Here is a 14,891-nt window from a genome sequence, read left to right on the forward strand (position 1 = left end):
CCATTTGAAATGCAATGGTGGGATCTTATGAGAGCTGTGCATACACAAATGCCCACAAACCTCAATGAATTAAAGAAATGCTGTAAAGAAGAGTGGGCCAAAATTCTTCCACAATGATGTGAGAGACTGATAAAGTCCCAGAGAAATGATTACTTCAAGATTTTGCTGCTAAAGGTTGTTCTGCAAGCTCATGAATCAAAGGGTGTACTTAGTTTTTCACAGGACTGCAGAGTCCAGTGATTTTTTTTCTTTTGACTGTACATGCATCACAATATAACAAGACTTTGATACAATTTTCCAAACCCTAAGATCCATAGCATCAAAGCTAATTAGTTACTGGAATATAGGATGACTCTACTGGCATCACATCATTTGAAACACATGAGTGGAGAAAAGGTATTCCAGTAAGTGAGACTGTATGGACAGCATATGAGCAACTTCAGAGATGAACATTCCTTCTTACAGAGGGCCTTGGTGTTTTACGAGAATTTTTTAAAAGGGGCCTCATCATACACTGATAAACTAGACTAATAAACTCAGCTGATTCTGGTCTTCAAAAAAATGCTGGTCGTAATCAAGGAACAACAGGAGGGAACACAATGCTCATAGTGTAAGGCACAATGCTACATGAGTAACTCTCAAACCGCTTTCAATAAAACAGCAAAACTGCCAAGATGTACGATTTCTCAAAATATTTAATAAATATGTCACAGCAGAAGAAGCGTTGAGACATATTGCCTTGTTTTTACTTTCAGTGTTGGCATTTAAAAACCAAAAGTGATGCCACACAGCATTCAGTGGTCTTGTGAATGATATACTGAATTTTTGACAAAAATATTCTTCAGAATTCCTTCAGAAGTGCTTGAAAACCCAAAGATCCATAACATGAAATTAGAGATTGATTTAAACTTTAGAAATCCCCTCAACTCAACCACAGATTTGACATACTGTTGCAAGCTGGAAAGTGAGATCCAACAGAAACAGCCAAAGCCTCACATCTTCACTAGACATTTCTTTTTAGAGCTGCAGTAAAAACAGAGAAACATCTACACCACAAAGAACCAATCCCCTAAAACTACAAACAGTGTGCGCTTAACAATAGATAAGGAGAAAAGGAGACTTTGAAGCACAATTTATAAAGAAAAGAACTAAAATGAAGCAGAAAAACAGAAACCAATGTAGGGATGCTGCAGCGTTGTTGGTGAGGATGTGTGGTTTCTTTGGCCAAGCCCTACAACACGCTAAGATGCTTACCCTCCACATAGTCGCAAAAAACAACCCAATAACTACCATCTGAGAGCCCTCAAACTCTGCACATTGAGTGCATACAAAAAAAAACGATCAATCTTATCCCACCCTTGGTAAGGAGGCACAGTGAGGCTGGGGAATGAGAGGGAAGGGAGGCTGGTTAGAAGAAATATCAGAGGGACACTGGAATGCACTGCGATGGCTGCAGTTTAAAAGTCATAAGCAACTAAGTTGGCTTTGGGGACATTGACTGCCATTGCTGCCATAGAAATTATCCCTCCATAAATCTAAAATTAAAACAGAGGATGTAGAAAAATGCACAACGCAAAGGCTTGGGTTGTTTTTGATGGGTGTCTGTTAACAATTACTAAGCCATGACTGAATTCTCCCAAAACCAAAGAAAGACTGAAGTATAACCTCAGATGGTCAAAACAGCAAAGACAAAAAAAGAAGATGAAATGAAGGATAAGAGTGCAAAAAAGGCTCATTATAGAAAATAATAAAGAGAGAAGCAACTGCCCTCAAACCTGGCACAAAGACAGCTACAGGAAAGAAGCAAGAGCAATTTAAGTTTTCCACCAAAATGGCCAAATGTGTCACTTTTGACCCCATAAACCTTGTGTATATGGACATTTTAAGACATTGATTTTTGAAAGAAAATCATTTGTGTCATGTAGCCAACTCAGATTGAAAATAAAAGTTTTACAAGAAACAACCCTTTTAAATCCAGCAACTTTTATGATATAGTTTTAGCTTTTTGATTCTTTTCAATGGACTGCTTCTTTTTTAGACTGAGCTCCCCTTTTGTTGACACATTGGTCATGATTTATGCTATAATAGGAAAAGAAAAACAAAAGTGTTAGCAAGTAGACAAAATAACATTAATTATATTCCTTTATTCTAAATTTTAACTTTTGACTTCAAGGGAAAAGTATGACAAAGTGCTTTTGGTAATTCATTGTAATTATAAATCCACCCACCCTTCCGCTTCATCCCAAATGTGCTTTATTGGACTGAGATTGGGATGTAATGGAGGCCTTTTGAGTACAGTTCACTCACAGTCATGTTGAAGAAGGCAGAATTACTAAACAAAAATTGAGACTCATCAGACCAGGCAATGTTTTTCCAATCTTCTACTGTTCAGTTTTGATAAGCCAGTGTGAACTGCAGTCTGTGTTTCCTGCTCTTAGCTAAAAGGAGTGGCACCCGGTGCGGTCTTCTGCTGCTGTAGCTAATCTGCTTCAAGGTTTGATGTGTTGTGCGTTTAGAGATGCTCTTCTGCCCACATTGGTTATAAATGTTGAGTGTTGAGTTACTGTTGCCTTCCTACTGGATTGAAGCAGTCTGGTTATTTTCCTCTGACCTCTGGCATCAACAAGATACTTGTCCCTAGTTTTTTTGTATAGTTTTTTTTTTTTTTTTAAATAAACATTTTCTCTAAACCCTACAGATGGTTGTGCAGGGAAGTCCAAGATGATAAGCAGTGTCTGAAATACTCAAACCAGCCCATCCGACTTCAAGAGCCCCATTTCCAATAGTAACTCCTCAGATTGACTCACCATGGATCGCCAAGGTTTTCAGGGTTTTCCATTAGGTTACCTGCTCGGCTGTTGTTCCAAGCAATCCAAGCAGGCACTAAAATGTGACGTTGTCACACTGCATGCCACCGATTGCCATGCTATGCAGCACTGCAATGACAACGACAACGTACATTAGGTGGTACTCGATTATAATAGAAAATTGGTCAAACCGAGTAGGTACTAATGGAAAAAAGGCTTTAAATCAACCTTTCTTCCCTATTCTGACACTGAATTTGAACTTCAGCAGGTGGTCTACATGCCTAGAGCAACTGAGTTGATATGTGATTAACTGATGAGATATTTCTGTTAATAAGTAGCTGAATGGGTGTACCTAATAAAGTGTCAGGTGCATATTCATTTTACATGCCCAGTATTCTTGCAAGCCCTACTTATAGTCATTTCTATTAATTCTATAATTATTAATTCTATAATTATTAATTCTGACATAAGAATGCTTGTGTCTGTTGGTGGCCATTTAAAAGCCATAGTCTTTAACGCTTAGATATGTTGTTTGTGTATCAAGTAGAAAACAAACAAGCGATGAAACGATGAAAAACTCTTCCTCATAAATGAAAGGAAGAAATGGAAAAGAGAATCTCAGTCAATCGGGCAATGACACCCAAAAAGAATCAGATAAAGGAAAGTCAAAGGGAGACAAAGCTACTTTCATCTTCAAATAAAAACACATAAAAGGAGCCAGTGTTAGCCAATAATAAGAAATATGTTTTAAAAGTGAAGTAGCCACTGTGGCTCCAGGGCCTAGCTGTGGTTCACTCTGTTTGAGTCACTAAAGATAGGCATCAAAGATTAAGATATCAAACGGTTCATCTTCTGTCCCTCTAATATTATACTCTCATGCTCTGCTTATCTGTCATCTCCTCAAAGCTCATGCCATGGTAGTGCAGCACTGTGTGGTCTCTCTGCAAGTACAGGATGTCGAGAAACAGACCAATTGAGTTAATGACTATCTGACATAGCCTACAGCTATAACAAGAATTCTTCAAACCCAGTCAGAACACTCAGATGTGGGGAAAAGAGGCAGACAGGGAGGGGTGAGGCAAAGACACATGGGAGAAAAGGCTAAGTACTCTTAAGTACTACCATTTTTTTAATAATAAAAAATAGAAATATATGGCTACTAACATTACACACAGTAGCAGGCAGGCAAAACACACATATTCGTGCAAATACTCAAACGTACATGCACAAACATGCACAAAAAATAATTACATTTTTTTTTAAATTAGGTGCCACTTAGCACCAGAAACTCAGCTTATTACAGAGGCAGCAAGAAAACAATGTTGGGGAGCAAGATCAGACAGGGCTAACAGAAAACAGGCTGCTTTCTGCATTCCAGGACAGTCAGCCCAACACAACACAGACACGGGGAGAGACACGGAGACAGACCATCTCTGGCCTAAAACCATACATCTGCCCTGTTTTCCCAGATGGGCCGAGTTGCGGTGAAAAGGTTTTTTTGTTCGTCCCGTTATTCCTGTCTTTTGCGGTAAATGGAAGCTCCTTTTGAGGACAAGAGAAGGACAATGAGGAGCAGCTACAGAGGTGGTTACGTTATGTTATTGTACTTTCAAGTGCTGCACAGTACACAATACATGTGCACCATTTTTCTAGAAATGACCTCAGTGAACCCAGCACTGGCTGTCAGTCCAGCTACTACCAAACCATCATGAACAAGCATTACAATACTTTGAAAATACGAAGGAAAAACTGGAAAAACTAACCAATTTTTCTCTAGATTAAGTTATGGTTTTATTTACAGTATGGGAAAAAAATCTGTAGCCACCCCTAATTTATATTACTTTACTAGGAAAAGCCTCCACCATGTTTTACAGATGGCTGTAAACCACTGAACCTCTCTCCTGACCTCCTTCGTACATAATGACAATGATTTCAACTACCTCAAGAATGGCTTCTTGACAGCCACCCATCCACTAAGACTCTTCAGTTGGGGTCCTTTGTGTCAGGTCTTTGCTAGCTGAGTTTTTTCACGTTTCTTAAAAATATGACTTTTTAGATACTGTTCATCTGCTAGAGAAAGTTTTTTAGGCCTGCAACTTTTTGTCCTCCACTCCTCCAGTGTAATCGGATTTTTTTTTACACTGCACAATACACTGAGATATGCCTGTGTGATAGGGTGATAGTAAATAAATGAATAAATAAATAGGTTTTTCTAGCTGTTCGTGTAAACGGCACCAGTTCATTCTTTAAGTTACATACTTTTTTATGACTCATATGCCAGTGATAAGTGGCTTAACAAACAAAAAATGCTGCTCTGAAAATGGTCAGGTAAAAAGACTGGACTATATGCAGGTTATGTCCAAAGAGAAACTTTGAAAAGCCTTCATAAAGCCTGAAAGCTACGTCTCAAGAAGATCTGGCTCACTGGAAGCAAAACATGATAAATGAGGGGTGGCTCAAGACATTTGCACAGGTTTGTGAGCACATAATGACACCGTGTTTTGTTAAATTAACATTAAACACCAAAAGATATTCAATTCACCATCACAGAAGATTAAAAAAAAAAAAAAACCACACACACATAAAAATGGATCCAGTGATTAATTGAAATACATTCAGTTAAAGCTTTCAGCCCAATTCTGTCGACTTATTGATTAATCAAAAATACTTTCAGACCAATACAACTGTTGTAACTGTAACTGAGCAGTTATATCTTCACCATCTATCCATTTTATTAACCCCTTATCTAAACTGGCTCAAAGTCATGGGGGAGCTGGGGCCTACTCCAGCTGTCATCAGGCTAGAGGTGAGCTACACCCAGGACAGGTCATCTCCCCTATCTAATCATAAACAAGTCTTATTGGTATTTGAGAAAGTAATATTAATCTTCATATCTTCCTATAGTTCACGTACACCTATGTACACAACCACGATGCACACATGCACTCTGCTTCTCCTCTTGCAGGTCAAAGACCATCTGGCAAAATTTAAAGTTTACTTCCAAGACACTGTTCCAATTAACAGGATGTTTTATTAGATGAGAAATTAATCCAAGGAATACTAACACACAGATAATCTGGCAAAAATGTGAATGTTCCACATTGTTTATCATAAGCCATCTGTGTGAACCCTCTCAAAGTTGAACACCACAGAATCTTTTCTTCCCTCTGTTCCCGTTCCCTCCTTTGTATGTGCGCCCTGAGAACACAATTTAGCAGGATCCGCTAACTATAATATGAAGGCTGATTCTCCTCTGGTGACAAGAGGCAGTAAAACAGTCCATTTTGATTTGCTTTCAAAATATGTTTTACAGTTTGGGGCACAAAAGCTTAGGCAAACAGAGATCCAATCTACCACATTCATCATCCATGTCCAATTGGAGAGGAAAGAGAGAGCTGGCCATCAAACTCCTATTAAAAGTATATTAGACTGAAAATCTCTTCAGCAGCCCGAAGGCAGTCAAAGAGAGATTCTTTTATGAGTATTTGCTAAAAGAATGATCTGTAACAGCCAAATAATCTGTATGTCAACTCGGTCCAGAACGAATTAGAACATGAACAGCAAACAGACCAGGTTTTAATATGATGGCAATAGGAAGGAAAATGTCTAAATGTTATAAAGGCATAAAAACAACTAATACAATATCAGAACATTTTATAGTTCCTTTTCGTCTCTATTTTTTCCAGGATTCCTTTTTTGTGATAGATATCTACTCACAGTAGAGCTATAACACATATAGTACATGCCACAAGTTTCTATATTAAGTCAACTTGTGAAGTGAACTTGAGAATTTTGGCTTCAGACACGAATTACATCTTCACTGCATATTCAAGTGGAACCATCTTTTTTCCCTTTGTGTAATATATTTTGTGTCTCTTTTTCTGACATTCTCACAATAAAATATATCAGGTCACCAGGTCTTAGTGAATATGCTGCAATTATCACTGATAATCACTAAACTTATATGACATAAACAGTCACAGATATACTGAAAAAAAGTACTGAGCCATATACAAAACTGGGTGACCATCTTCAAAATATATCAAAAGTCAGACCAACTTTTATTAGTCACCTGAATGAGCCATTGATAAATATTTAAAATGCAAAGTGCGTACCCGTATCCACTGGTTGGCTTTTTTCTCCACAGCATTGCTTGGACGCTCTGAGTACAGTCCCCAAAGACACCCAAGCAGCAGCCCTCTGCTTGTATCTGCAAAAAAATACACCACCACATAACGCATTATACACCATGCGAGAATGATTACCATCATTATTACTTTTGTCTGTTTTGGGGATGTGAAACCCACTAGCGATTGAGTGCAAGTTGTCCAGAAGCTCCACTCACCACACACGGTGACATAAGGATTCCAGCACAGCCGACCCAAAAGCTGGCCTAAGAAGGGCAGCCTCTTCATGGTTTCTGTTATTGAGCTCTTAGAAGCAGAAAGAGGGAGAGAAAAAAGACTTTATACTGTACATGTTTTTAATTTTCAATACTCTCTTACTTCTGGGAAGGTACATGCAGAAATATGTTTTTAATAGGATGGAAATATGACACAAATGGAAGAAGGACAACAAAGGAAATATCTTTTCATTGTTTCACTGTATTACAGATGTTTGCACCTCGTCACCTGTTTCATTTATCCTTTTAACCTAGCAACACTTTGTCATAACATTAAACATTAGAAGAATCTTATAATCACAATCCTTCCTAATTAGAACTGAGCTGAGTAACAGACACATCAACAGCTGTACAGTATACTGCTCACGCATCACCTTGTTTCCTTTGTTTTGGTCATGTCACAACTCCTTCCATAGACTCAACAGTGATAGATACAGAAAACAGAACACAGTGCAAAACAGGGCTCTGGTCAAGGGTGCGATACCTGTAAGGGTTTAAGTACTCATGTGTGTGCTTGTTTATCCACCTCAGAATAACAGACCATGTGATATATTTCACCTCACAGCCAATTAAAACATCCAGAGATGTTTGGAGCAACAGCAGATGCTGCTTTTGAACTGGAATGACTTTTACACTTGACTTCTTATAACTTTAATTTATATCCATTTTCATTTAATGGAATATCAAAAAACACTGCCCATACCCTCATACGAACAATAATAAAGCAGAGCTTGTCCCAGTACTTATCTTTTAAGGCCAGAACTAGTTTTACAACTTCTACAAATGGCTCTTTAACAATATCCAGACCTAACTTATAGTTTAGCAAAATAGAAATATATCTGTCACAAATTTAATTAATTCTAGGTTTACCTTTGCTAGCCAAAGGCAGAATTTTCATTCAAACTGGAGACTGAGGCTTTGAGCTTAGATTTGGAAAAGAAAACACATATAAATAAACAGGTGTACGCTCCTTTTGTTGTTTTAACTTATTATTTTATGGGTTTGCTACATCAACATGATTGCCCGCACTGCGACATGCAGAAAACAGATCAAAGAGATGACGCATGACTTAAATTTACAAGCATGTCTGCACATGTGAGCAGGAATCATGTTTACGTGCATGTGCAAAATTTCTTATTATTCAACCCATATTAACAGACTGTATCATACATTTAACCTCTGGGCTAATTTAACTCTACAGCAATTCTTTACAGCAGAAAAATCCCACACAGTGATTCTGACATATGCCAGATGTAATTGAAGCAGCGTGCTGTTGCCTAATCAAAGACAATTGCTCTTACTTCACTCCCATGTAGGGCTGAAATAATTTGTTTATTGGAGAAGCTGAGTGACAAACAATTAATCTGGAAAACAGATGAACAGGCAGTTAGAGAGGTTTACTATGGTTCTGTTCAAATGTAAAACTCTGAGTAAAAACGTGTGTGTAAATGCAATAGACAATGCAGTGTTTGCTCACTGGTTCAAACAGAAGTGCAGATGGTGGTAGACACAAAGTACTCTCAAGAAATTCTACTTTCTGTTTTTTGTATGACTTTAGTTTCCAGCTTTTACAGGAAAAAAGACAATTGGAACAAAGTGATTATTGTTCCACATTCCAAATAACAATTACCCGCTTTTTTTGTTTTATTTTGTGATATAAATCTGGCCCAAGTTGACTTTGCGGTAGGTTGTTGCATGTGAGGTCTACATCACTTTTTCTCTGGTGAATTATTTTTAGAGTTCAAAGAAATCCACTGTCGAAAATCTGTTTATTCTAAAGTCATTGACTAACCTTGTAGAGCAAAGTCTCCTATTGAACATGCCTGGGACATGCTGGGTCAATGTGTGCATCAGATACAGCCACAACTAGGGTTATGCCATATCACACTGTCCACAATAAATGGTAAATGGCCTGTATTTGTATAGTGCTTTACTTAGTCCCTAAGGACCCCAAAGCGCTTTACACTACATTCAGTCATTCACCCATTCACACACTGGTGTGAATGTGTACAAATGTTTACGTGACTAAAAAAGTGTGATATTACGACATCAATAATTGAATTCAATTGTATTTATAGCACCAAATCAAAACAACAGCCGCCTCAAGGGGGCAGCCATCTGCCGTGACCAGTTGGGGTGAGGGGAGGAAGACAGGACAAGAGACATGCTGTGGATTATTAAGAAGAAGAAGAAGAAAAAGAAGGTTTACGTTTCTTAGTGTACAAAACAACATGACAAAACCAGCCATGTCTGAAAGTGAGAGCCGAGTGTCAGCCTCCAATGAATTAAGTTAAAAGGGAGCTACTTTGACATCTTCCAACAAACAGCAATGCTTTGTGAGGTGGGGGAAAAAGCAGCTGGTGATATACGACCCAAAAGAAAACAAATAGGAACAAAAAACTATCTTGGTATTTTAAGAAAAAAAATCTGCACATTTAAAAAAACACCACCCTGTTTTGTTTTTTTTGACAACAGCACATAACAGCAGTTACTAATACTGCTGCATATTATTTTACAGTGAACAGTAAGCAGTAAGAAAAAGAGAAAATGAACGTTTGTTTCAAAGCCATTATGCATCAATAGTGCTCTTTCCACCAGAATCAATCAGAAAACAAATGCAGAAGTTTCAAAGCAGGTGGGGGAGGAAAAAAATAAGGCAGCATCAGGCTGATGCGTTTAAAAAGATCATCAGACTGTCAAGGAGACCAAGTTGACTCATTCAAGGGGATGAGATCAACATTAATGGGAAGCATGATGATAATAGGCCAATCAGAGTTTCTATAAAACCCCAAGTATGCCTAACAAAACCAGCAACGCAGTGTGAAACTCAGCCTCTCACACACACTTAGCCTTACCATCAGCTCAACAACCCATGGCAAATGTTGTCTATGGGCATATACATGAGCCTTTGTATGCTGCTGATGCAACTAAAAAGGAATGCTCATTTACAATAGAAACAGCACAATGCTCTGTGACTGCACCGAATGAATTCCCACAAGAATAAGCCATCACGAACAAAGTAATTATCTAAGACTACCAAAGCAAGAATCAGCATCAAAGCCTTGTCAACCATGTCCCTAATTGTGAATTGGGTTTGCATCCATGTGTCTTGTTTTGATTAGGGACAGACATTTCAGACAGAAGTGACTGATTATGTACTAGCGAAGGAGCCAATGGGACAAGTTTATAGAGAAGTGAGGTAACACTTTTGTCCCTGACATCATTGATCCACAGTCGCAATAGCCTTGACAATAAATACCAAAGTTGCTATGTTGATCACATAAATATACACTCACCAGGCACTTTATTAAGTTCACCTTGCTAGAACCAGATTGAACCTGTTTATGCATTCAGAACTCCATGAGATTCAGCAAGGTGTTTCAGAGATTGAACATGATAGCATATAGCTATTAATGCAGATTTTTTTGGCTACACATTCATAATGAAAGTCTCCTGTTTCCAAAGGTGCTCCATTAAATTGAGATCTGGTAACTGTAGAGGCCATTTGAGTGCAATAAACTCATCATCATGTTCAAGAAACCAGGTTGAGGTGATTTGAGCTTTTTTATAATCAGGCTGGAAAGCACCCTTCAAAAGATGGGTACATTGTGGCCATAAAGGGATGGACAGGGTCAGCAACGATATATAACATATATAAAATAACAATGCCAAGAAAATATCCACCACACATCTGTTGCTTGGTTTGGACTTCAGCACGTCTCTTTGACCATGCCTATATTCCTAAATGCACTGAGTTGCTGCTACATCATAGATATGATACCTATTATTTTATATTGTGATAAATCACATACTTGTGTTTACAAGTACACCCAACAACATCCTCCCTTCATCTTACTTTAGTGGTCCAGGATTTTGAGGAGTGATGTAATAATGCATCTGTAGTGTAGCAGGGATGTTTAAAAGAGGACTTGTACAACAGATAGCAGGTGCATATATTTAAACACTTGACATTTGGGGTGAATATGATTGCTTATTTTCTTGTTGAGGGATAAAACAACACAATGAATATATGAAGCTAGAGCCAAAATTCGGCTTGGCATAAAGTTTAGAAATAGGGGAATGCAGCTAGCTGAGCACCCTCCAAAATTCACCCAAATCCCAGCTCAGCAGCTGATTAATCTCATTCATCCTTTCTAAAATGTAGGAGCAAAATAGCAACATCACAGTGATGGATCAGGGCTCTAGAGTGCGTTCAAATTTTTCAGTGGTGCGACTAAAAAAAAATATTCGGGTAACAAAAAAAAAAAAAAATCTCTGCAACTCTCCGTGTGGTCAACAACAGACACACATTATGCCCCTATCGTGGACTAAACCAATCAGAGATAGTCAGGGGCGGGACCTCTCTGATTGGCCGTGGTCCAGTTGAAAGTGCAGGTGGAAGAGAGAGGTGAGTAGCTTGAATAAAGCGATATCAATTCATTAACGGATTCCACACAAAGACATAAACACAGAGCGGACCCGACGCATCAGAATCAGTTTTGTCTTTCTCGGCTTTCTCACCCGACAGCCCGAACACGGACACGCTGTCGGAGCTTAGCGATTCTGATGCGTCGGGTCCGCTCTGTGTTTACGTCTTTTTTGCGCTAGATTCTGAGCTGCAGGTTTTGTCTCTCTCCAACCAAAATTTGCCGAGCCAGCAGCAAAAGCAGCAGCAAACTACGCTTCACATTTGATCAATGTCGTCATGAATTCCCTCTGACTTTTGCTGTTTTGCTTCCACCACGATAAAAATCACACTTCATGCACAGCTCTCTCTCTCTCTCTCTCTCTCTGTACTTCAAGAACAGTTTCCCGTCTCAAATCTCTGTTTTCTACATTATTCATTCGCTTATTACCCACCAGTCTACCGTTGTTTACAGCGCTGTCTTTTTCTTTTTTCACTTAAATGACCTCGGACAAGAAAGCCTAATTTCTGCTGTTCAATACTGAAGAAATTTAAACTTCTTAAAATTATGCAAAATTGCAGAATATTGCAGAATATTTTTAAGGTTATCTGCTATAAAAAGCCAGACCAGGAAAATCTCCTTCATGTTTTTCTGTGTTTTATTCTCAGTTACTTTCACACAAAGGCATCTGCTGTGATGTTCACAATTCTGATGAAGTCTCATCTGTATCAGTACTGATAAATGATCAGAATTATAATATTTCTGACTGTCTGAGGCTAAATTGAATCGAATCAAGACTTTGAGAACCGGAATCGAATGGATTATAGAAATCAGTGATGATACCCAGCCCTAGTGAGCAGCCTAGGACTGAGAGAAGTGGATGTAGCTGTGGGTAATAAGAAAAGATGAAAAGAACTATTGATAACTTTTTTGTTAAGTTAAGGCCTGATCCATCTGAAATTCATAGCCAGCTCTGACACGGTGCCATCAATCTTTGAATGCTGAAAAAGCACAGTGTATCCAGAAAACACATTATATGCTGCAATAAATGCACTGCCCAAGTGTCCCCTCTCCCCACTGCCTTTCAGCAGCATGCAACAGCAAACAGGTCGTCAGAGGAGGCCGAGATGATGATTAAGTTTAACATTTTCTACAATATTGACAAAGCACTTTAAGCACAAGTTTGTTAGTTAATGATTTAGAAATGAATATTGTCTGTATGGACTTCCCCCCCAAAGAAAGTGCACATGTAAAACTGCGGTGTTAGGCGATGTGGTTGAAAAATTTGAGTGCGCCTAACTTTTGTGCCGGTACGCCTAAAGTTTTAAAGTTAGGCATACCGGTGCGCCCATGTCAAAAAGTTAGTCTAGAGCCCTGCTGGATACAGTCACACTAGCTGTTAAGGTAATTAACCCGTCTTCTGGCTGCAGCTCCAGATGGATTGAGATGACAGCAGCAGTGGTCTTCTCATCCAAGATCTCTAAGTGAAAACGCATACCTCCTAAAATGCAACTATTCCATTATGCAAGGCAACATCCTCCACTGTTCTAATCAAGTGTAAACCTGGAAATTAACAATAACTTGGAGTATTTTTCATCTCAGGCCATAAGCCACAAGAAAGTTGTTAAGTTATCAAGGGATGTAAAATGCTGCCAAGAAGCAGGCTATCCTCAGCTGGTCTTTTATGAGCCAACTGCCAGTAAAACGGATTTCAAGCCAATTAAGCTATACCATTCTCTCTCTTTGAATCCGTGCCATCATTCTACACACACTGACACCTCAGCATGACATATACCCAGAATAATGTTAACAGAAAAGAAGAAAGACAGAGAAAAATATCTATAAAAATATGGGGCTAACCCCAAAACCAACAGGGAAGAAGAAAGACAGGCAGACAAGGGACTGCTTCTGACTATTATCAAAGTGTTGCGGTAAAACATATGGAGTATATAGCATCACAAATTACATCCCGAAAGGACACTATGACTCATGAGACGACTCCTTTTGTGAGGAAAAGTATATAATGCAAGAAAAGCCGGTCACAAGAACCAGTGAGAGGAGAAAAAGCTGGAATGAGGCAGTATGACCATATAGAAACACCGAAATCTCACAGCGGCCATCCTGTCCCCTTCCCAAATTTGCTGAACCTGATACTGGGATACATTAGGTTAGCACTGGAGGTCCCAGTGCGGCTATTACCTGACTAACTCAACATCGCAGTGCTGCCAGCCAGACATACACAGCCTGTCCACAGCACAGAGCAGCTTCTGTTAGCGGGCTCCTAACGCTGGACATACTGTTCATGCCCTGGCTCTAAAAGGGAGTGAACTCGCATACGGGGCGTGATTTTTAAACTAACTTAGCGCTTCGTTATTCAGATGGCTGCCTGGCTGTTCAACCTAGCTGATTAATTGTTCTGTTCTGTTTCATCAGATAAGGCGTTTGGAGCCCATTAAGCACACCTCTTAAAATATACAGAGCATTTAATCAGACTGAACAAGCATCTAAGAAGTCTGGTGTAGGAACAAGACCATCCACATTTGTCAGAAACATACACCTCAGGCTTATACCTGCAGCTTGACAAAGTTCACATGGGCCCCACTGTACACTTTTTGTGCTTACCATGCTGTTCACTTGTGTGAGAAGCTGCTGGAGGAAATCCCTGAGTCTGCTCATATGTAGGCAGGCGTCTTTCTGCGTGTCCGGACTGTCAGCCTGGCCCCATGCCACTGCTTTGTCCAGCCAGAACTGCATCTCCTGGTCATTCAGCAATGGCTCTTCAGTTTGCAGGGGCTGGCTCAGTGGCTGCTGCTCAGACATTTGGCTGCTGGTCAATGAAAATTTACTGAGGAGCTAAGAGTGGAAAGATTAAAAAAAAAAAGTCAAATATTACACAGAAAGTATCTTATAATTTGTTCTTTATCATTTTACTGGTACTTTTATTTATATAATATTTTTACATTTATGATCTTAACTTTGTGCAATGATTTAAAGTATATTAGCAGAATCTCTAAATGTTTTAAAGAAATTCTGTTTTGTATTGTGGAACTGGGCCACCCAAGACACTTAACCTGTAAACAGTGTTGAACTGTTTTAAAATGAAAGGCTCCTGATTGCTGTGCATTTTGGACATACAGACCCAGAGAGATTATAAGCATGCTCATCTCGTCCATTTCATACTAATCCAGTGATCATTAGTCAGCTACATTGGCTATTCAAGGTTTGAAATATTTAAACAAACATGGTTTTTAATGTTTTAAAGAATAAAATACACTG

General features: G+C 38.9%; 1 protein-coding gene across 1 annotated transcript in view; it reads right to left on the reverse strand.

Annotated features, from left to right (window-relative positions):
- The window catches only part of fancc (FA complementation group C), a 36,733-nt gene extending 22,298 nt beyond the window's left edge, over positions 1 to 14,435 (reverse strand). The window contains exons 1-3 of the mRNA XM_063488813.1: positions 14,238 to 14,435; positions 7,153 to 7,240; positions 6,923 to 7,017 (exon numbers count right to left, since the gene is read on the reverse strand). Coding sequence (XP_063344883.1) covers positions 6,923 to 7,017; positions 7,153 to 7,240; positions 14,238 to 14,435 — 381 coding nt within the window. The remainder of the gene's footprint in view (positions 1 to 6,922; positions 7,018 to 7,152; positions 7,241 to 14,237) is intronic.
- Between the last annotated feature and the right edge of the window lie 456 nt (positions 14,436 to 14,891).

This window comes from Pelmatolapia mariae, linkage group LG12, assembly GCF_036321145.2.
Source record: "Pelmatolapia mariae isolate MD_Pm_ZW linkage group LG12, Pm_UMD_F_2, whole genome shotgun sequence".
NCBI lineage: Eukaryota > Metazoa > Chordata > Actinopteri > Cichliformes > Cichlidae > Pelmatolapia > Pelmatolapia mariae.